The sequence below is a fragment of the Lycium barbarum genome, chromosome 3, assembly GCF_019175385.1.
Source record: "Lycium barbarum isolate Lr01 chromosome 3, ASM1917538v2, whole genome shotgun sequence".
In the NCBI taxonomy this organism is placed as follows: Eukaryota; Viridiplantae; Streptophyta; class Magnoliopsida; order Solanales; family Solanaceae; genus Lycium; species Lycium barbarum.
This window is the reverse complement of record NC_083339.1, coordinates 130,852,150-130,876,855: the sequence shown is the minus strand read 5'-3', so window position 1 is coordinate 130,876,855 and position 24,706 is coordinate 130,852,150. Positions and strand designations below refer to the sequence as shown.

At 34.5% G+C, this 24,706-nt stretch overlaps 2 protein-coding genes across 2 annotated transcripts; one reads left to right on the top strand and one right to left on the bottom strand.

Annotated features, from left to right (window-relative positions):
- Positions 1–441: 441 nt before the first annotated feature.
- On the bottom strand, positions 442–4,034 carry LOC132632549 (BTB/POZ and TAZ domain-containing protein 1-like). The gene is made up of 5 exons (XM_060348530.1): positions 3,830–4,034; positions 3,125–3,258; positions 2,291–2,594; positions 1,825–2,141; positions 442–917 (listed from the first exon to the last, which is right to left on the bottom strand). Exons 1-5 carry the CDS (start codon positions 3,926–3,928, stop codon positions 734–736), a joined length of 1,038 nt encoding a protein of 345 aa, XP_060204513.1. The 5' UTR covers positions 3,929–4,034; the 3' UTR covers positions 442–733.
- A 12,673-nt stretch (positions 4,035–16,707) lies between these two features.
- Positions 16,708–19,020, top strand: LOC132631354 (uncharacterized). Its single transcript, XM_060346935.1, has 5 exons — positions 16,708–17,109; positions 17,384–18,012; positions 18,109–18,310; positions 18,782–18,902; positions 19,013–19,020. Exons 1-5 carry the CDS (start codon positions 16,708–16,710, stop codon positions 19,018–19,020), a joined length of 1,362 nt encoding a protein of 453 aa, XP_060202918.1.
- The last annotated feature ends 5,686 nt before the right edge of the window (positions 19,021–24,706 follow it).

Below are 24,706 nucleotides of genomic sequence, written 5' to 3'. Positions count from 1 at the left end.
AGTTGTGATAAGGTTCTCAAATAATGAATGCCATCTCAAAGTCTTTAGGAACCAATCTGCTTCAAAGTAACAGTAAGCAAATAACTCAACGACCCTAAAATGATTTACTACAGTGTAACGGAATTTGTTAAATTTTAAACCAAACGGGGGTACGCAAACCACATTTTGGGGCCAGTTTTTTAAGTGGTTGTTCAGAGTAATACAACTTGTAAAATCCACCGTCAAACTGGGGTCTTCTTTTCCGTTTCTTTTGTTCTCTTTTTTTCCTTTTGGGAAGAGTGGGTCCTCTCCTTTACAAGTTTGGTTTATGTATTAATTGGTTCCTCCACTTCTACTCCTTTTCTTTTTTACTTTTTCCTTTTGGGGTTTGGGGATTGTTTTTGCACTCTGAATATATGATCCAAGTGTAAAAGAAACCAAACTGTAATAGACTGAAGCCAATTATAACAACAAATAACCTCACAAGTTTACTTGATCATCCAGCAAAATGGAGGAAGAACATACAAATGACAGCCATCCACTACAAGTACAAAACTCATTCCTATACAACTCTACTGCTGAACCCCCGCATCTACAGAGGATTTCTCCAACTCAAGACTGACACAGGACGAAAAACCACTACAATAGAACATATATATAATAATAACAAAAGCTGCTGCACCAATTGAGCATCCAGTAACATTCTACCTGCAAATCCTTCTCAGATTATATAGTCCTACTATTAACTACCGAACTAGTGACACTGAGTTGTCAAGAAGCTTCTCACTTGATGTTGGCCTAATTTCATTTTTGGTTCCTCTTCTCTCTTTCTTTTGGGCAGAGATAAGGAGGATAAGGCTCTAGCTGACACCACCTTTCCAACTAGTGATTTCCATAGCCCATCTTCTACCTTTTGTTGCACCTTCACTTTGAATTGTCTGTAATGTAGAATTGGACATATTTAGAGACTCAATAATTACCAAGAACATGAACAAGAAAAATAGTTGGCCCTACTGATAAAGAGGGAAAACTATGTAATTTAAAGCAGATATTTATGTAACACAGTTCGACCTTATTTATTCCAGAGTGTTGTAAGGTTACTAAAGCATCTTGCAGAAGATATTTACAGGAAATCTGATAAAGACACTTCTTTTTTAGGGATGAAATCAGATAGAGACATTTCAACTATTCCAGAGTGTTGTAAGGTTACTAAAGCATCTTGCAGAAGATATTTACAGGAAATCTGATAAAGACACTTCTTTTTTAGGGATGAAATCAGATAGAGACATTTCACCTATGTAGAAACTAAAAAGGGAGCGTCACAAAAAATCTGGTCCTGTCTCTAAGAGTTAAGTACCGCATGTGTAAGGACTTCATAAAGCCACGTTGATAAACTCTTTACGACAGTCTATGTCACAACTATAAGATCAAAATAGACTGCTATGGTATGAAATGTTTGATAAGGTCGTTACCAATGGCGTTATTATTAGCCAATTAGAAACAGTAAGTGGATCAAAATTAAAGAGGAAACAGACAAGTCCATGCCCCCTAGTTCTTTGCTTTTTCTATAAAGACAAATCACTGAAATAGCATCTTAGTCCTGAAAATTTACTTGAACACGTTCCAAGGTCGAACATAAATGCATATACTGATATTGGAACCGACTCATTCTCCAACTTAAGGAACTATCCAGATGGTTCCACTAAAAATTGGCATCCTTAGCGTTTATTTCCTTCATAATATCTTGTAAAAGTTTCTTCTAAGCCAATTGACAGGTTAATCTTATTAAGCAGATCCAAAAACATAAAAATAACAATCAAACTATCAACTCAATTTTGTTTATACCTGCACAGAGGAACTCGGCATTCATCAGGTTGGTCACAGATTGACGAATGTAATCTAAGGAGCTGCCACATCCTTTTGCATCGCAAACAACCTCCATTTACCCTTCTCTCACACGTAGCGAAGTGTCGAATAAGGAGCTGGACGCCTTGGCATGTTTTGAATTTGCTACAAGGCAGCTTCTTTGTGCAGGGCTCCTCATTACATGGCCCCACGCTGGTGCATCCTTCAGTGCATATGTGCTCTATACAATCCATCGCTTCGCTTAGCTGTAAATACAAGTTTTGTTCCCTTCTGTGTCTTCTTGTCCTCTTCTTCCTCTATAATAACAAAATTCCAAATATAATTTAGTAAACATTCGTTGAATGGTAAAGGAGGTGCAGAAAAATATCCTATTGTTTCACTATCAAGGGACAAACTTTAACATTGTACAACATTTTCATGGTAAGAATTTTGATTTTAAACGTACCGAATCAGCCTCATCCATGAACTGCAGAATTTCAAGTTCAAGTTGAGGGTCATGATCTTGGAGGAACTTCCAACCCTCAGTCTTCTCAACTTTCTTGAAATTGGTTGATATCAATTTCAAGCACTTGAGATAAAGATCAGGTGCATCACATAGCCTGGCTAGTTGAAGCATATCCACAGCATTTTCAATAGTCAATTGCTCAGCTAACCCCTTTGTGCATTTCTGCTTTAGCTGTGGTACCAAGTACACATGAGAAAGAGCTAGAAGATGAATTCCATGTTTCTTCATCTGCTCTTCAGTACACCTGATCACAAGGATAATTTAGTCATTACAGACACCAAGATTTTTTGTTAGAAAAATACAATATTTTCTCCTCCAATAATAGTGGAAAACTTATGACCGCCGGCGCTTGAGTAGTTGAGTCTTTGTCAGAATATTAAGGAAAGAAATAATGATTAATTGATCTAAGAGGCAAATAATGTACCCATGTGTAAGGTGATAAAGAAATGAGAGGCAGGGATTTAATTTAGGGTCCAATTACCAATCTTTTAATCAAATTTTAAATCATCTACACGTAATGATCACTTTCAGCTCCAGTAAATATAGGTCTAACATAGGTCTAACGTGCACATGTAAAATCACGGGTGAAATAGATTTGGTGGAGAAAAAAAAATCTACTGCTAATGGTCACTTTCAGCACCCGTAAATCCAGGACTAACAATATTCAAACCAATCAGGATTTATCAAAGGTTGAATGAGACTACTACTCGTGAGAATAACGTGCAAATATTAAAACAAGGGTGAAATGGACTTGGCGTGTATGAGAAAACTCACTTGAACGAAGAGAGAAACTTGACAAACACGGAAACGGCGTCACAAGGAACACCGAGAATCCGAATAGTTTTCTCCGAGCTCCGTTTCTTTTGCGGCCGAACTAGTATGCTCTCCAGAACTGACGAAGCAGCAGCCTACAATTACGTTTTACGAAAGAAAACAAATCAGTACTTTTTTCGTAATTGAAACAGATTTTCCAACAATTGAATTGAAATTCAATTCTATTCACATTTAGAAACTGAATATTTACAAATGTTCACAATTCGCCGGTTTGAAAGTAAAATTGAAGTTTGTTAAATCGCGAATAAACCTTATTAAAAAGAGTGCGCAAAGCATCTTAGGTTAGCAGGGTTCGAGAGGTATGACGTGGACAGACTGGCGGATGGAGCACTATAACCCAAACTTTCTACTCGGAATATAAATTTATGTGTAAAAATTTACTAAAATCACAATAAATAGTAGGCATGAACTCATAACATTAGAAATATAATGGTTTAATGCTAAAAAATTTAAAAGGTTAAACCCCTAGAGATTAAATTTTAAATCCGCCTCTGCAGACTCTAATGCAAGCATTAGTGGTTACTTCTATTGCTCGAAGCCCTGATCTATAGGTCACACCAACACAACTTTACAGTTGATCCGAGGCTCCCCTTCATATAAATCTTATTTAATTTGTGAAACTCGAATGCTTAGAAATTTGCGTACCAGAACAGTAGAATGTGTCGGAATACGGCGGCCACCGGAGGTGATGATTTGAATGTCAGCTTCTCCATCAATATCGGCGGCAAAGTTATTTGGCGACATAACGACAGCTTTTAGAAGACTAATAATATCGATTCAATGAATTTTCTTTCTCCTAGGGGTATAATAATTCAGATTTTACAGTGGTTTTCTTTTAGTTTTCGGTGCGGAATAATGGTTTGCATGTCTCCATATATATAGGCAACGTGGTCACACCAACAGAAAAGCAAAAGGGCGGACAGCGTGGACGATCTCAATTCATAATTAATCTCACGCTCTCTTCTTTAATGCGTGATCACCACTCTCTTTGGCCGAAACAAAATATCAATCCGTGAAAATTTATATTCCTCCATTTCAAAATACTTGTTATGTTTCGTTATTTGATAGTTAATTCGATTAATTTTCGACGTTAAATTGCAATAGCTTAATTTAATATTTTAAAATTAAAAATAGCTATGTGAAATCTACACATAAAAAACTATAAGATACAATTTTTTATATTATAAAATGTAAAAAATATATCTTAAAACGTTAGTCAAAATTTTCTCTGAAAAGGAGATGTGACAGAGTAATTTGGGATGGAGAAAGCATCACTATATGCTTAAGAGAGCGTGAGAAAGAATTGGTTGAGTTTTGAATTAAATTTCCATTTCTAGCCTTGAACTTTTTGTGGTTTTATTTTCTGGGTCCCCTTTTTTTGTGGAGATTTACAAAGATATGGATAAACCACCTCATCAATGACAGGCAAGGTCGAGAATTGGCAATAACCGCCTTTAGAAACTTTCAAAGGCCAGAAATTAAATCAATAGCCACTTTCTATTTACTCCAAGAGACTGAGGTGTCATCCTAATCCTCTATTAACCATTCAATTTGGACACTTTTCTCTATTAGTAAATTAAAAAGTGATAGCCATGTTGGCGTACATTGCCACGTCAGAACCAGTATAGATTTTGTTTTACCCTTTGTTGTTAAATGACTATTTAATGCTCGCTCCCCTCTTTCTCAATTTATATCTCAATTTATATGACAAACTTTTTTTTAGACTATGCAAAATGAATATTATTTTTTTATATTGAGAAATCATTTATCTCTCGTGTCTTATTTTACTCTTAATTGGATGATAAATAGTCATGTAGATGTCTAAGGCTAAAAAAAAAAATCCCTTAAACATCAATCTCAATCAAACAGTGTCACGTAAATTAGAATGAAAGTGTATACACTTACTTCCAAAATTTAATTTCATGAGGTTTTCTTATGACAGGCTGACAACCTTTGGGTTTCAGGTGATTTTTTTTCTCAATATATGCAAAAACGAATTACATTTGGTACACAAATGACAAACCTTTCATAATCTAGAGACGTTGGCACTGACACATTAAAACCATAAGGAAATTATTGAATAAAACATTACGTTGCACTACTGAATTGGATAACTCTTGATATTCTTGAAACAATGAACAACAGAAGTCACTCAAGAGAGTTGTTGGTGAATATAGAGGCAAAAAGTGTAGAGCTGACTATGATAAGTGAAAAGTGAAGTTAAAGCTGCCATAGTTTATAGTATTAGAAAGCAGAGTTGCAATATTCAATATGTTGCAACTTGATGTCTAAATTAAATTCATGTTGTTTATATTTGGATGATGGCCAAAGGATTCAATGAGAAGGCATGTTAGCTTCTGACAAACGAGGACTGGAAAGAGAAAAATATAGAGAGAAAATTTGGTGGAATAACATGACAATTCACAACAACCAGAATATATATGCCAAAACTTTAGTATAATTTGGATTAAATGAGCTTGAATTGAATGTCTTTACACCAAGAAACCAAGGGAAAAATGTATAATCTAATCATCGATCATTATACCATCATACAACACTGGTTCCTACCGAGGATTGTGTTTATGCTAAATCATCCCAAGACACTTTAATTTGTGTGATGTTATCTGTTTAATTTAGCCAAATGTAATTTGTATTATTCTAGCCAAAAGTCTCACATCAATGAGATCACTATACCTTGCATATATCTTTTTCCTTTTTTTTCCCATCAACTTTCAATAGGGAAGTTTATTCACATACCATACAATATTCTCCCCTTCGAATTAATTAAGTACTACATGTCACCAAAGATTTATGAGCTTATTCTCGAGATCACTTTTTGCGTGCCACAGTATTGTCACTCACACTAGCTCTGGGAGTACATATGGCCTCTAGAGCTCATAAGCTGCTTCTTATGCACGTGTTCTCAAACTACAGGAAAAGACAACAAATTGGGTCATAAACGGGAAAAAGCAACAAATTACTGGTTTATTCCATGTCATTGGATTTAGTTTTGTTTCTTAATTCTTGGACGCAATTGCTATATTAGTCTTGTCAAATCATTGATTTTAATACTAGTTTATTGGATAAGCTAATACAAAAACATTTTTAAGATGGTGTGATAATGTATTTTTTGAGCTACATCTTTCCATTGATCTGAGACAAATCCAGAATTTAAATTATATAAGTTCAACCTTCAACATTCTTAGCATTAATGAACTCATCATATTTTTAAATTTATGGGTTTGAATTTATTATTTATTATAATTTTAAGAAATTTTACACATAAGTTTATAATCGCATCAAAGTTATAAAATTCAAATGAATCCAGTACCACAATACTATCTCGGCCTGTGTTAAAGACCTCGTATCATTAGGAGTATATGTACATACATTACTACTATATATAAGGGCCAATGTAATGAGTTTTGTAGTACTTAATTACATTGTAACTATTTGATTGGTCCAATCAAAATGGTTTGCTCTTGTAAATTGCCCTTGTATTTTCTATTTATTACTTCATGTAGCAAAATATGTTTCCAACAAATCAAGATGCTTTCAAACCCTTTTTGATAGCATATCTTTTTTGTATGTCTTATTTTTGCCCCTATTTTATTTCAATTTTACTTAGGTTGACACATTTAATTTGGTAAATATAATCAATTTTGAGTCTTCTAAAAATGCTTAAAAAGTTGTGAATGGTGATGATGTCATCTAATAGAAATAACTATGCACAAAGATAATTTAAAATGGTGATGAAAAAAACTTTGAAGAACTCATTTGGTATTGGAAGAGTATTCTGTCAATCAAATTTTCTTTAGTAATTCTAAAATTACCATTAAATTTCTCTTGATCTAATTTTGAGTAAAAAAAATATTTTGAAAATATAAAGTTAGATTTAATGATTTAAAACAATTATACCATAGAAAATAAATTACAAAAATTTTAAAGAATTAATAGATTAAAATCTTGAAACATAATAAATAAGAAAACCTTTAAATTTTATTCAATTTGCTTAATTAATTGGGATAGTAAAGAGGAAAAGATGCTTACCAAGTGATCAACTCCTCAATCCCATAATTATTAAATATTGATGATCGCATCCTTTTTTTTTTTTTTTTGCAAATAGTTTTATTTTTCAGAAATCATATAATCCTTAATTGGTTGAGTATGAAAATTTTCTTTTAAGACTAAAGCATCAATGAGTCAATGACAAACTAAATTAATTTTTGTTGTTCAAAACAAAAAAAAAAAAAAATCTTAAACTTTGTTTCAATGAATTCATTTTTTTTAAATTTCATCTAAACCTAAACTTTAATCACCATATTTGTTTTAGCATAAATCATTGTCACGTGAGATTATGAGTATTTAATCAATAAATACCAAAACAAGCTATTCCAACCTCTAATAAATTTATAAAATATTAAAATGTCCTTTTCAATATATGATTATAGACAACTTGAAATCATTTTTGCATACTTTAAATTAAGTTACTAAACATCGAGTTATCTCTGTCTCTTTTTTATATCTGTTTAGCCCCTAGCAAACTTGCTTTCTTATAACAATTCTTCTTGCAATTTATCTAATTATGTGATCAAAAACTTAAATAATGAATAATACATGATTAAGAAGCGATAATTTTTGAAGAATTGTGCCTAAGAAACGTACAAAAATTATTATATTTCAATTAAAACCATATGAAGTGCATAGATAATTACATTGACTTTGGGCCTTGATTCAGCACGAGCTTCACCGGACTAGTCTTATAGATAACATTTTGTTTCCTTACCAACTTCCCATGTGAAATTTTATTGCAACACGCAACAGGTCAATGTGCCAAGTAAAATCGACATATGTAAACTTTATTAAGATACATTCATGTCATGTTACACTAAGTCGACGTGCAGCCGATAATTTGAAAAAATAACATAGCACGAATTAAGATTAAGAATGCACTTAAACCACCAATATTATAATTCACGTGGCTCCTGGATTGACGAGATAAAAGTCATGGTCAAGTTGCCATCATATGCCGGTCCAATAAATTCTACATTTTCTCATGTGCAATGTTTCTTTCATAATTCTCCCTTTAATTTAATTCAACGAGATGTTCTCATTTAATAGGACAAGAATCAATATGAGAAAATTGAAGTGACAGAAAATCAAAACAGATTTATAGTAATGTTATACACGTAGTAATTTTTTTAATTTTAAAAGTAGTACTATTATAAGTTCCAGGGCCTTTAAGAGTAGTAGGAAATGATTTGAGATCCGATCAATTTCTTAATTATATCTTCCTTAAAGATAAGTATAATTAGACATGGAATATAATGAAAGTTTCTCTTCTTCTTTTTGTTTACTTACACACGGAATAATTTTTTAATTTCTTAAAGAATATTATGAAAAATTCTCAAGGCTGAAATCCACACGTTTTTAATGTGGGGCCCGCTTAAATTAATTAGAAATCTGATCTTTCACTAGGATATACCGATGTGGCCAGCCTTTGAAGTTTGAACCCGAGATGCGCCTCACGTCATTTTTCACCTATATACGTAAAAGTATTCTGCTGTAGTCAAGCTTATCAGGCATAAAATATTACTCATCTAGGGTGAAGATTATACAGATTTGTTGAAAACTAACAAGGCTAACACTTGATATATTTAGAGTGATGCAAACCAATGTGTTAATTTTTTTAACGAATGAAGGGTACAAACACGAAGAAGACCTGCTAAGCTGAAAAAATGCATCCAAAAAAAATAAATTTCCTTGTAAATTTAAGTTGTATAGCTTAAAAAAGAGATTAAAAAATTTATTTGATCTTTCTCAATATATCAAAGAGATCGTTTTGCACCATTTGTGAGGAGAAAGTATTCTTGTCCTATTTTCATCCTTTTTTTTTTTTTTTTTTTTTCATTTGTTACTATTGTAAAGCCACAAGTAGGAGATGCTTCGCGTGGCTAATTTTTTTCTTTTATTTCTATCGTCGTGGCTAACTTCGGTGCTCAGGTTCTTGACCTTTTATTAATAATTAATCATTAATATCTTATTTTTGTTCATGTCCTATATGAACGGAAGGTTGCTATCTTATCATTGCTTCAAAGTCACACAACCTCGATCATTAATGGTTTATTCTATCATTAGAAAAGTTGGAATTTTCCCCTCTATTTTTGAAACTATTCAATTTTATTAATCCACAATGGGTTTGATCATTTACACTTTTATTATTAGCAAATGTTCCTGTATTTATATTTGTCATCAACAGAGCTCTAGCATGGAGTGGTTGGACTCCATGTGTCAAAATATGTAAGAAAAAAAGTCATAACATTATTTAATCTACTTTTGACTGTATTTGAAAATCAATCTCCGTTATACTTCAGTTGAAGCAAGGGATGATAAAAATGAGACAATTTGCAAACGATAGATAAAACTGAACAATGTCATAGAGTAGAATGGTATTTTGATCCTTTTATTAGGTTTAATTTTCTACAAGGTTGAACGATGATGAATGAGGAAGAGGAGGAGGACATAAAAATAATAGAGAAATAGGACCCGACAAGTCGAAAGCCCAAGAAATTCAGCATTTGAAATCTATGTCCCTTAACCTTTATACTTCAAAATTGCCCTTTTGTAAACGTATGGCGTTACTCCGTTTCAAGATTCTAGATCTGCACTAGAAATGTTATACATTAAGAATGCACAAAAAATATTATCTGTTAGGGGAAGTCCCAAATTCTGAATAATGAGAGTACTATACTAGATCTAAATGGAAAAGGAAAAGTCGACATAGCACTCCAGAAGCTCTTAGTTTCGGCTTATTGGTGGGGGAAAAAATGATCAAGGAAGAAAAACTAAAAGACGTATGGATATTTTAAGTTTGCTATGTGCTCATAATTAATAACTAATGCACTAATTACTATAAGCAAGTGAATATATATATATATTGGTGGGGGAAAAATGATCAAGGAAGAAAAACTAAAAGACGTATGGATATTTTAAGTTTGCTATGTGCTCATAATTAATAACTAATGTACTAATTACTATAAGCAAGTGAATATATATATATATATATATATATATATATATATATATATAAGCAAGTGGATATGGTTTTGGCATGGCTTAGTAACAAAAGTGAATTTTTTAACACACCAAAGTACGCGATAGTGACTGACCTAGTCCCCAAAGGGTCTCATTTTCTATTTTTTAAAATTTTCTATTGCATCTGAGATCAATGACGAAAAGAGGTGAAAGGGGACTGTGAAAATTAAATCCACACTTATCATATAAAGATTCTTTTACTGAACTTTAAGTCTTGATGTTAGTTTTCAAAAGGTCTAATCATCATAAAATGTGTATATTAATTTTCGCTAAATATCAGAAAATGTAAGTGGAATGAACTATCAGAAACAAACTAAAAAAGCCCTTTTGATTCCACATTTCCAGTCTTTGGGAGCATTAATTGATGGACACTTAGACAAAAAGTACTCATTGTATATACACACACCAAAGGGAAGTTTCATTGGATGATTACTTGTTTCGAGGGAAGGTTCTTCTTTTCACCACTTTTTGCTTGTCTCTTTCACTGAAATAATGACTTCCATTTTCTGGACAAATATCTCTCCAGGACTCGAATTTTACAAGCCAAGACATGGGCATTCAATCTTGGATTTTGTGTCTAACTCTACTCTAATAAAACTAGCTCATGTAGGCTTGATTGCCAAGATCATATAAGACATATTATCACATCAGATACACCAGCGATGTAGGTTAACCCACTCCCCACCCTTTACCCCCGTATGCTATGTTTGACAATTATGGCATGGACAATATAATTAATATTCTCTCCCTCCGATATCAGTTGTCCACATTACTATAAATATCCGTCCCAAATTATTTATCTATTTATAAAATTAAGCTATGTTTAATTAAGTTTTTCCTACTTTGCCCTTAAACATTAATTATTTTTAAAGTAATCAATATTGATTAGAGTGTAACTAATTGGAGAAAGATAAGGGTAATTTAGTAAATTTATATTTTTATTTATGAGTTCTTAAAAGGCATGTACAAGAAAAAGTGGACAAGTAATATGGGACGAAGGGGGTATGGTATACCAATATCGGGTAAACAAAAAATTACTCCAATTAAGATGAATCTGACATTGACATTATGATAAGAAAATGAATATTAAATTTAACTCAATTTCAAAAGCTAGTTCTGAAAAAATTCCAAGACCAGATAATGCAAAGTCACCATCATCCACCTATGTGGGATACTAACATTCAATATTCTTAAAGATTGTTCTCTTAAAAAATCAAAGTAAAAAACCAAAAAATAGAGATGCTGTAAGGATAAACGAGTACCACTATGATTTGAACAGCAGGAAACATTAAAGGATAAGAACCAGACTTATATAATTAGAGATTAATATTTTAATCTAACTGATGTCGTATTAATTAATTTTATCCCCCTAAGCAATTATTTTGACCCATTCACAAAGTTATATATTCCTTAAAACAATTTCAAATTTCAAATATATAGAGTTGATTCCAACCACAACTTGCACGGAAAATTTTCAACTAAGTACTGTGTCTTCATGTTATTATTGAACTATATAAGCTTCGTTAGCAAATCGTGTCTGGTACAAGGAAATAGATTTGCATGAAGGTCTATTTTTTTTTTTTAAATAACTTTGCATTAAAATAAAAGGGGGAAATTAAAAATTATTACATGTTGGAATAGATCTCGAGGAACCCATTCCAGTGGTGTCTTTGCGTAAAGTAAAGGAAATAAAAAAGGGAGGAGTATTCCGAAATACAATCTCTTCCCTAGCTAATGAGTTTAAGCACATTTTCCTTACATGTTTAGCTAGATTGTGCGCAACAGAGTTAACTTCACGGTATATCTGCCTGACTTGGGGCTGACCCATCTGTTTAAGTCAAAATTGGTACTTTGCCCAATTAGTTAAATTTATGTAAAGAAAGTAAAGGGGTTAACCATAGTAGATAGTAATTTGATTTAAACTAAGTAATAAGATGAACATTTAAAGAATTAAACGACAATGAGGAGAGAAAGAAAACTTATTCTTCTCGTTATGAGTGTTTGCAATCTAATTCTTCTTCCACTCGTAAATATAAGAACTTGACACAAATATCAATATGAACTAGAAGATTGAGCAAGAAAGTAAAGGATTTAGATATAATTTTCTTGTTTGTATTCAATGCCCCAAAAATGTACAAATGGTAGGCTATTTATAGATCTTCAGGTTGATCTGCCCGTTGTGATGTAACCTATGTCATTAACTCCTGAGCGTTAAATGTCGTGATTCTCGCCATGCGTTATTGTTTCCGTTATGATCATAATACGCAATTACTTCGTTATCCCGTATATCGCCTTCTCGCATCTCCGAGATTCTCTTGGTATGTGCCGTAAATATTCACGGTGTTACATTGATTCCATTCCTTCGGCGTTGCCTTCCGATTCATTTCATCTTCTTTTGCGAGTTCACATGGGTATTTATGTAATTCAAATTTCGACCCATACACCATAGCTTTTAGGAGGAACCTACAGTCGTTCAAGATATTGAAATGAGTGTGATTGTCAGTTGCAGCTATAAGATTTGCGAGTACCTGGAAATCTGTTTCCACCTCCAATGGAAACACGTTCTTTGTGAAAGCCAGTTCGAATCCTTTAAGTAAGTAGTAAGGACATGACTTCAGCATGAAGAGGGAAGTGAGCCATGATGGAGCTTGCAAACCCTTCCTTATTGGGATGAAGTTGGGGTAGTTGGTAGTGTTTTCTAGTTCATCCTCAACGGAGACGTTGTTGAGGGCCTCCCAGTGAATAGCCATGGGGTCTGTGTTAGTGTTCCTGGAAAGAGCGTCACGAAAACTTAAGTTTTCCTGTGTGTGAGTTTGCTGGCTTTGTTTGGCTTCCGTTTGGGTTGGTTTTGGTTTGTCATTGCTACCTTCGAGTAGATCCGTCTCACCGTTCTGGTGCCGGTCTCGTCATATCCATCGTATTTGCCTGTGTTGTCATATAGTCAGCGCCTTTTGGTTCTGTGAATAGTGATGGTACGGTCTAACTGTTCATTTGAATGAAAGTCCTTTTGTTTTAGTGTATTATTACAATGAATCCCCCTCCCCTCCGGCCTGAGACTACTGGACTCAGAATTTGTTAAAACATTTATTTACGTTAAGTTGCATCTTGTAGATAGCTCAAAGTAAAAGGGCACTCAGAAAGAAAAGAAAGGAAACCGTGCATCGACTGTGGTCCACGAGAATGCAGTGGCGGACCCAGAATTTTGAGTTGGGGTGCTCTATTAACTATTTATACCTGTTTCCTTTATATTTTTTATACATCTATACACTCCGTGACTGAATTTAATAGGTGTCAGAGCACCCAAAAATTGTACATGTGTCCGCCACTGCAAGAATGACGGGTACAAATGCCCCAAATGCAAAGCAGCTATGAACATGTCGACAATTGCAAGGTATAAATATTATAATAATGTGAAATGATCTGAAAATTCATAATATATGAACTAATATATTTGTTTTTGAAAAAAACAAAAACAGGGAAATGCAAAAACTGGAAAGGCGGCAAAGAGAGGAAGGGGAGAAAAAGGCACTAATATGATATAAAAAATGGGGTATAAAAGTTGATTGAAAAAGACTTCGATCTAGACATTAAAAAAAAAAAAACTCTGTCATCTCTTCATCTCTATTTTTAGCTTGATTTTCCGGTAAGAATTTTTGGGTTGTGTTCGGGACTATCAATGTTGGATTCGACAATAGACTGCTGTTTTGGGTTAGTCGCGGGTTCAAGTTCGAGTTTTCCGTTGGTTCGCGGTTTCCGGTCAGGCACCGTTTCATTCGAAGTTCGAATTTCAGATTCGTTGGTTTAACATTAAGCTTGAAGTTCAAACCCAGATTTGGAAAGCTGGAATTCAGATCCTTAAGGTCTTGGAAAAGAAGTCTGTTCATGAAGTTGAAAATTCAAAGCAAAATGGATTACTAAAAATTCAAACTGTCCGAAAAAGCAGATCTGAAGGTACACCTACCTTCTTTCTTTTAGATTATTTGCAAATTTATCAGATCTGACTCTTTCTCTGTTTAGTGGTACAATTCTTTAGCTACTTCTCTTGTGCAATCAATTTTTATTTTTAGATTTACTCAAGATCTGAATCAATTTTACCCTTAAAGATTGGTACTTTGCATCACTTTTCCGTCTTCAATTGTGGAATAAGTGATGGCCGGTGGCCAGTCCACAATGGAGGCTGGCCAACCCTCACTAAATACGACTATTCCAAAAACCAATCCTAATCCATTACAATATTCAGATCTGTTCAAACCAAAAACCTTGAATGATACATTACATAGTCAGATCCAATCACTGCCCCAAATTCCAATGAAACCAGTAACTTACCTACATGGGGTGCCATACATTAAATACACTGAAGTAGAAGTTGATCAGATGAATATCATTGAAAATCTTCAGTATGCTGTGGTAGGAAAGTTCTCATATGGCCAACCAGATATTGAACAACTTCGTCTCATAATCCCTACACAATGTGGAATAAAAGGTGAGTGTAGAACAGGTTTTCTAAGAAACCGCCATGTGCTTATCAGATTAAGTCTTTTTGAAGACTTTGTGAATTTCACATCAAAGCCTGTATACTACATTCAAGTTAGAGAGGGATACTCATACCAAATGAGAACACTGATCTATGATTCGAATTTCAAGGTTGATGAAGAAACATCAAAGACAATGGCATGGATTTCCTTCCCAAAGTTATTGCCTACATACTTTGTGAAGGAAACTCTTTTTTCAATTGCATCTGCAGTGGGTATTCCTATACAATTGGATATGGCTACGATTAACAAGACTAGACCTAGTTGTGCTAGGGTCAAGGTTTTAGTAGATCTGGTAGCGGATTTACCCAAAACGGTGAGGATGGATATTGAAAATGAAAAAACAGGAGCAATAAGGACTGTTAATGTTCAGATTCATTATGATTACCTCCCTAAGTATTGCAAGGAATGTAAATTACAGGGACATGATGAATATGATTGTAGAATTAAAAATCCAGAGCGTGTTCAGTATGACAATGAAAGGGAGGAAATGCCAAAGGAGAATGGCAAGACAAAACCTCATAAAAGCTCTGATGAAGTGCACAATAGTAAGGAAAGCAATAAAGATCTCCAAGAGGATAAAGAAATTGAAGCAAAAAAGGCCAAGAGATTACAAGCAGAGGAACAACATAATAAAAAGCAGACTAATGACAAAGGCAAACAAAAGCAAGAGGATGGAAACCAACAAGGATATGAAGGGAAAAAGAATTATGGAAAATACAATTATAGAGGATACAATAATTTATACAATTATTCTGCTAGAGTGTTGGCAGGTGGAAGAGTGTTAGGAAATTCGGGAAATTGGAATCCCATCAAAGACAACAGAAACTTCAATGCTGAGAAGGGAAGTGCAAATCATAGCAAACAGAAATAGACAACAGTCACTGCTACATGCAACAAATTTAACACTTTGGTGGAATTGGAGGAGGAACAAGAAAAACAAAATGAAACACAAGAAGGAAGCACACATAGTAGTAATCCTGTTAAAGAGACAGCTAGGCCATGGGTGGATGCTGCCTTTGGGAAACAAACAGAAAATAACAAAGTTATGAAAGAGCAGGGAAAGATAGATAGCAGACAAGAGCAAGATAATAAGAATAAGAAAGGGGTAGGGGATAATCAGTCATAGGAGATAGCCATACAAGATTCAGAAAGAACAATTACAGATATCGTGGAAAATGAAAACAAAAAAGAAGATGATAACAAACAGATTACTGAAGGCCAAGACGTACTTCAACCCATAGAAGTACATGAAAGTGTTAATTCAAGCTCATATCAGCAAGTGGAATCAGCTAGACAACAAGTGGATCAAATGAAGGACTTACCGGAAGAGCCTCCTCATACAAACAATATGGGTGAAGGAGATACAGCATCATCTGCAAATAAGGAACAAAATAATGAAAGGGAAACACAAGCAAGGGATCAGAGAGATCAAAACAACAGAGATACAGCCATAGAAATGCAGGCAATTTCAGGAAATCATAAGTATCAACTGGTAGCCAAAGATCATGAAAACACAACACAAGAAGAAGTGAATCAGAATAAAATAGATATTGGAGAGGAGGAAGCAGGTGAAACTATTAGTTCTGATTTAATGGAGGGCAACAATAAAGGAGATATTTCCCCTAAACACTTGACAAAAACTAAAAAAGGTCACAAGCCAAGAGATAAAAGTGTTCCTCCCAAGACAGTGGGAGGAGTACAAACAAGGATGGCATGTTCTAAAGGAGTTTCTCAATGAATAGCTCATTAATATGGAATATAAGGTCTGTAAACACTCAACAGGCCTTTGAGAGGGTAGTACTATTGCATAGACAGAAACATTTTAATTATGTTGCCTTACTAGAGCCTTTCCAGCATGTTAGACATATTGACATGTACAAATTGTGGTTAAATATGGGGACATCATGGCATAATGTGAATGGGAAGATTTGGATTTTTGTGGATGCAGAAATTCAAGTAGAAATAATGAGAGATACAGAACAACTGTTATCCTGTAGATTCACTTATTTGGGTGATGGGCAAGAGTTGGTGCTTACAGTTGTTTATGCGAGTACTGATAGAAGTGGGAGAATAGCTCTATGGGAGGATCTATATGACATGTCTTCACACATCACCATCCCATGGCTTGTGGGTGGGGATTTTAATGTCATTACAGATGACATTGAGAAATTTGGGGGTCTTCCTGTACAGTTTGCAGAAACAAAGGATTTTAGACAATGTATAGACATTTGCCAACTGATGGATCTTGGTTTTACTGGAAGTATGTTCACATGGTGGAATGGGAGATCGGATGAGGCTTGTATATTTAAAAGACTGGACAGATGTTTGGGAAATAGGCTCTGCAGAATTGTTTTCCTAATTTGGAGGTAGAGCATCTCATTAAACAAGGTTCTGACCACTCCCCCTTGCTGGTAAATATGAGAGCAGATAGTAGACCAATTAGGAAATCTTTCAGGTTTCTTAATTTTTTGAGTGGAGCATGAATCTTTTCTAGATGTAATCAAAGAAAATTGGGTGGAATCTTATGGCTCAGACCCTTTCTTTAATTTCCATAATAAGTTAAAAAAAGGTGGGAAGAGCTCTCTCTAAGTGGAGTAGGGACACTTATGGTGATATCTTCAAGCAAATTGCAACTCTGGAGGAAGTGGTGCAGGTGCATGAGCAAGAATTTGAACAGAATCCTACAGGGCTTAACAGGGAAAGGCTACAAAGGGTACAAGCTGATCTGATCAGGTTTTATGCTATTGAAGAAAAATTTTGGAGACAAAAAGCAGGGATGCTGTGGTTTCAGGATGGAGATAGGAACACAAAATTCTTTCATGCTCATGTCAATGGAAAGAGAATAAAGCTACAATTACAGAGAATTCAAGATCATACAGGTACATGGCTGGACACTGAAGAGGAGATTGCACAAGAAGCAATCAGATTTTTCTCAGACCAATTCAAAGAGGAAAATAACCCTACAGATTTCTCTATGCTTGATAAGATTCCTAAAATGGTTACAGAAGAACAAAATCAACAACTCTATGAAATGCCAGATGAAGCAGAGGTGAAAAGAGCAGTTTTTGGTTTAAATGCAGACAGTGCAGGGGGTCCTGATGGTTTCACAGGAAGATTTTTCCAAGCTTGTTGGGAAATTATTGCAAATGACTTGGTGACCATGGTGAGATCATTCTTCTGTGGGCATGAACTCCCAAGGTATGTAACTTGTACCAATTTGGTTTTGATACCAAAGAAGAAAGAAATTAATACATTTTCTGATATGAGGCCAATCAGCTTGAGTAACATCACTAGCAAAGTTATTTCAAGAATCATTCATGAAAGACTGATATATCTGCTACCTGAGATCATTTCACCTCAGCAATCAGGATTTGTTAAAGGCAGGAGTATTGTAGAAAACATTTTGTTGGCTCAGGAAATTGTACATGATATTAGGATTAGAGGAAAGCCTGCAAATGTTGTCATTAAGCTTGACATGGAAAAGGCTTATGACAGAGTATCATGGTTATTTCTAACTAAAGTCCTGAGGAGAATGGGGTTTGGTGAATTTACTATTGATCTGGTGTTTAGAGTTATCTCAAATAATTGGTATTCCATTCTGATTAATGGGCAACCTCATGGATTCTTCAAATCATCTAGAGGAGTAAAGCAAGGAGATCCACTGTCCCCTACTTTATTCATTTTGGCTGCAGAATGTTTGTCTAGGGCTCTCAATACACTGCATACTGAGGATGAGTACAAGGAATATGGGATGCCAAAATGGAGTCCATATGTCAATCATTTGGCATATGCAGATGATACTATCATTTTCACCTCTGCTAATGAACAGTCTATGAGATTAGTGATGAAGACTTTGAGTAATTATGAGAAGGTGAGTGGTCAGAAGATCAACAAGCAGAAAAGTGCTGTTTATATGCATCATTTGACATCTCATAACATTAAGGAGCTGGTATTTTCTGTCACCCAGATTCCTAAAAAGGATTTTCCATTCACATATTTGGGTGTACCAATCTACTATGGGAGAAGAAGGAACATTCACTACAAGGAGATAATAGAAAAGATTCAGAATAGACTGAGCTCATGGACTGGTAAGCTGTTATCTATTGGAGGAAGGACAACACTGATTAAACATGTTTTACAGAGCATGCCTATACACCTAATATCCGCTTGTGACCCTCCTAGTGCTATACTTGCTCAGATTCATAGATTGTTTGCTAAGTTCTTTTGGAGCAACTCTATGGGAAATTCAAGTAAGCACTGGGAAACTTGGACAACCTTATGTCACCCACAAGAAGAAGGTGGCATGGGGTTTAGAAGCCTACAAGATATATCTAAAGCCCTCTTTGCTAAACTGTGGTGGAACATAAGAACCAAACAATCCTTATGGAGAACTTTCATGAGTAATAAGTACTTAAAGAAGTTTCATGCTGTGATAGCCCCTAGCGGATCAGGTACTTATGTGTGGAAGAAGATGATTAAATACCGAGATGAGATGGAACATGAGATATGGTGGAAGCTTCAACAAGGTAATTCTTATTTTTGGTTTGATAATTGGACAGGACTGGGAGCCCTATACCATATTACTTCACCAGATTTTGAGTGTGATCCCACAATCATCCTTGTAAAAGAAACTGCAGAAGTGGGGCAATGGGATGAACAGTTGCTAAGAAGAATCCTTCCTGAGGATCTAGCAGACCATATTGTGCAGCACATTAATCCACCAAATGAAAATGGCCAAGCAGATAAGGCTTTCTGGAAATTAGATTCGAGGGGGAAATTCACAGTTGGGTCTGCATTTCAATTGCTCAGACAAAGAAAAGACCCCAGTAATTTGTATAAGCAGATGTGGATCAAAGGACTACCAATAAAGATATCTTTTTTTATGTGGAGATTTTGGAAGTTCAAGCTACCATTGGATGATAAGTTGAAGAAATGGGGACACCAATTCCCTTCCAGATGCTATTGTTGTCAACATCCAAAAGTGGAAGATACCTCCCATGTCTTTTTACACTCACCAACAGCTCAAGCCATCTGGAAGTATTTTTGTGGACCAGTGGGAATAAATACTGAGAATTTGCAAGTTACCCAAATAATTAACAGATGGTGGGATATGCCTAGTAGACTACATGCCAAATGCATCAACCAAGCTGTCCCTGCTATTATTATTTGGGAACTCTGGAAGAGGAGAAACACTATGAGACATGAAGGGAAGGTGTCAATCACAAAACTCATTTACCAGGTGATGCATACTTTGATTCAATTCATGAAGGTGAGAAGGAGAAATTTTAGGTATGCACCATATAATTGGAGTGTGATTGTTGAGGCATTACAGAGATATTCTCCAAAGATAAGAGTAACACCAGTGACTTGGAGAACTCCAGATATTGGATGGATAAAAGTCAATACTGATGGAGCCTCAAGAGGAAACCCGGGTAGGAGTTCATGGGCCTTTGTGTAAGGGATGAAAGGGGAGATGTGATACAAGCACATGCCAGAGAAATAGAGGATCTTCAAAGCACCAACACCGAGGCAGAGGCCCTAGCCATTTTACAGGCTCTCAGGTATTTAAAAGACAGTCAATGGGATCAAATAAGGATAGAGACAGATTCACTTTTGCTGAAGAACTCTATTCAAAGGACATGGGAAATTCCTTGGCAAATCATTACTATGGTGGAAGAAATTTGGAGAATAAGTGAGGAAAAAGTGGTGGTGATAGAGCATATTTATAGGGAAGGAAACAAATTAGCAGATCACTTGGCTAATTTAGCTTTGGACACAGGGGACATACAATTCAATTCCTTTCATGACATGGAGAGCCACTGTAAAAGAATTGTGAACAGTGACAAATTACAGCTGCCCTGTCTAAGAATTAGATCATGTTAAGGAGACTGAATATAGGGGGAAGGTGGGAGAAAAGGAGGTCCTCACACTCAAATCCTTTGGGAGGAGAATGTGAAGGATTTGGTTTACACTAACTGTTTGCTAATGGTTGCAGGTACACAAACTAACATAAATGGAGGATTTTAATTCAACAGGTACCACAGAACAACCACACTGAAGGAATACCAACAAGCAGCGAAACACAGTGTAATCAGGATGTTGAGAAGTTTTACCAGCATAAATTGCAACTGGTTGGAGGCACTTTTGACAAATGACATGAAGTGGAATTACTGCTCCAAATGATTGAGCACATGGAACACAACAGACCTCTTGAGTACACATGGGCATACAGTTTCTATTTAGTGGTTGTTTCTTAGTTGGTGGTATTAGCACCCCGGGATGCTCATCCTACTGAGAACTGGTCATTAGTTAGAAAATGTACTGCCTTGGTGCATATAGAGGGCCAAATATAGAGCATGTGAGATATAAAAACAGAAGTTCTTTATGGAGCAATTATTTCAAATTTCATTCTATTAGTAATTTTTTAACAATTTGTAATATCAAATTAAGACAAGTTATAAGTCTTAATTTGATCATTAGTTTAAATTTTGTATTTTCATTAGCCTTTTGGCTAGAGTTGTACAAACTTCTAGATTTTTTGATAAAATTTATAAAACTAGCCCTAGGCCAAAAGCCTAGTGGACTTTTATTTTAAAAAAAAAAAAAAAAACTCCGAAGCTGCTGATCTGTTTATATTTTTTATCTGTTTATATTTTTTGAAATGTTTTTGGATTTATGCCATATGAGTCGTTTACTTCATGTTCTTATATGTGTGTTTTATGTGTGGTGCAGAGCTTTGCCATGAATTTTGAATCAGATTTTAGAATTTAGACGAAAAGTTAGACCGTACAGTCACCGGGAATATATAATATAAATCCTTAATTAATTATTCTAGCTGCAAGAGAAATTAAAGTCACACGTCTTCTAGACTAGACAAAGTTACCTAATCTTCGAAATAATTTGTTGATTTAACATTAGAATCCAAGACGCTAAAATATTACTAAATGAATTGGCCAGTTTATTGTGTACCATGCATCGTCAAAATTTCTCAGTAACCAAAACACAATTTCGATATGCTCTTGCTCCCAATACTCTTGTTCTATTTTCATTTTGAGTTGCCCAAAATACTATCAACTTTTTTTTAAATGAAAATTTTGAAACAATTTTTTTCAGATTAGTAGTTTTGATGAATTTTCTATAACTTTAACTAACAAATAGAAAAGATTTAATCTCTAACTCTAACAAACAGATAGCATAGGGAATGGCTATATCGTAGACGTAAGTAAGAATAAAAATACACATGAATTGACCCCCCCCGCCCAAAAAAAGAAAAAAGAAAAAAAAGAGATAATATGAAGGGGTGTATAACTCTTACGGGAAGCTCTCCGAAATCTATTTTGATAATCTTTGTATAGACTATAAAGTGCTCTAAAATGTTGCAATACAGAGTGACATAGAGTGAACTTACGACCTAACTCATCATTAGAGCTCAGGATCACTACCGAATCAATGCTAGAAGAGAAAACCTAACTAGCAAAGAAGTGATGTTATGATTTATTCATATTGTCCAAAATTCAAGAAAAGATTCTAATTAAGGTCTCATTTGTTTAGAATTAACGGAGGTCTAAATCTGGACCATTAAGGTCATTTGTTTACATTAAAATTTGATTACTTATTTGATCTAAATAGGTTTTAATCATTAAGATATTTAATAAAGTCTTAATCATTTAGATCTGGAATAAAGTCTTAAAATCATTAAAATGTACTTTTATGTGGATAATTTTCACCACCACTCTGCACACAATCACCAGTCAGCACCTCTGCCATCACAATCACCACCACTGTTACCGCCGCTAATCACCAACCACCGCCACTAACCAGACGTACATGTCATCACAATACCACTGCTAACCACTACTGTTAGTCGCTACCATACCTAGTTATCACCTTCATTATTATAATTATATCAACTGTCGCCGCCACCTCTGCTATCACTATCAATCACTACCACCATTGCGGCCAATCCGTACCCCCATCACCTCCACTGCGGCCAATCCCTACTACCAACCACCTCCACAATCACAACTAGCACCACCACCAAATATCAGCAACACATCATCAACCATCACGCATTTTTCATTCACCACTAACAGTAACACCGCCAACGACTAACATCAACCAACTCTACCGTCACAATCACCATTATTACCAACCGCCACCATCGCGCCAGTCGCTATGACCCCAACCATCATAGCTATCACCACCATCAGCACGAGCCACTAACACCAACCATCTCCACCATCACTAGCGAACATATATGTTTCATTATTTTTATCAGATAATATACTTTTTTAATTAAATTTATATTTTTTTCTAATATTTAATTATTTATTTTATTTGAATTGTATATTTATTATCTTTAGAAATAAATAAATTATGCAAATTCAAATGTCGAAAAATAAACAGTATCAATCATTCAATATTCATATCTAAAGACAACATCTAAAAATGATACATTCTATATTTAGAAATATTGTAAGTTATAAATTTTCATTTTGCCCTTAATGAAATAATTTACAACCACACAAATATCTATTATTTGTTTTAGACCATTAATTTTAAAAGTCTTCCTTTCTTTCTTAAACTCCGTACCAAGTCAAAATATATCACATAAATTGGAACGAAGAAAGTATATATTAACTTGATGTTAGTATAAAACTTATAAAATTCAAATCATGAATTCGTCTCTTCGGAAGGACAAGTGAATTCATCATTGTGAAAATGTCATTGACAGCACAAAGAGAGAAAGTGAAGTGCATACACTTTCTTTAAATTAAATCAGTATATAGAGAAAGGGAGATGCATACACTTTCTTTAAATTAAATCAGTATATAGAGAAAGGGAAATGCATACGCTTTCCTTAAATTAAATCAGTACAATATAGAGGAAAGTTTAACTACCACATTCATGCCTTGCATAATTGGTATCAATACGATGGACGTGCGTAGTGATCCATAATTAGGAAAACTTATGCATAAAATGAAGAATACATTTAACCTGCACTATTAAAATTCATGTCCTCCGACATTAATCATGCCTTAAAAATCCTTCTTGTGGTCATTGTCGGCTTGTTCAATAAATTCTAAAACTGGCATGTGCAATGTTTTGCGGTGATTTTCTTCTTGGTTTATTCTATTACATACGTTTCTCATATAAATCGACATAATTGTGTGAAATAAAAATAGTTTGGTAGCTAAAAAGTCACCACACGAATCGTGCTATTACGACTTATGAGGTCGATATTAGCACCTTTTTACCGTTTGTTGATCAATTGAAATTCCCTTTTTCTTTGATAAACTTGTCTAAAGATGACGATAAAAATAGTTGATCTGATCACTTTCTCATAGTCTAGTAAAGCTGAGCATAATTGCACAGGGAATCTTATGAAATTAGTTTTGAGAGCTGAAAATCACACGTTTTGAAAAAATAATTGTACAAAATAACCTATTATAATTTGAATAGAAAAATGTACGTAACATTGCAAACAAATAAAGGATAATGACCCGACTAAAATTTAATGTGTTTATTACCTATCTTCGACTATGTCATATCATATGAACATAAAATATAACTTAAAAAAAAAAAGTACATTTGTAATTTAATATTCTAAGTTGGGTTTGGCCTTGACTTGGTAGTTGCTTCGACTCGGAGGGCAGATCACGAATCGCGATATACCCTTCTTTTTAATACGTAATTAGTTGCACCATTTGTGAGGAGCAAATGTTCTTGTCATACCCTCGTAGGCCACACCCAGGGCAGGTAACGCCCCACTTTTTTGGGAGCCTCACTTTTTTTTGAGACCCAATATATATATATATATATATATATATTATAGTTTACTATTTAAAAAAAAGAAAGGAAAAGACTTAAATATGTTATCAAACTATCGGAA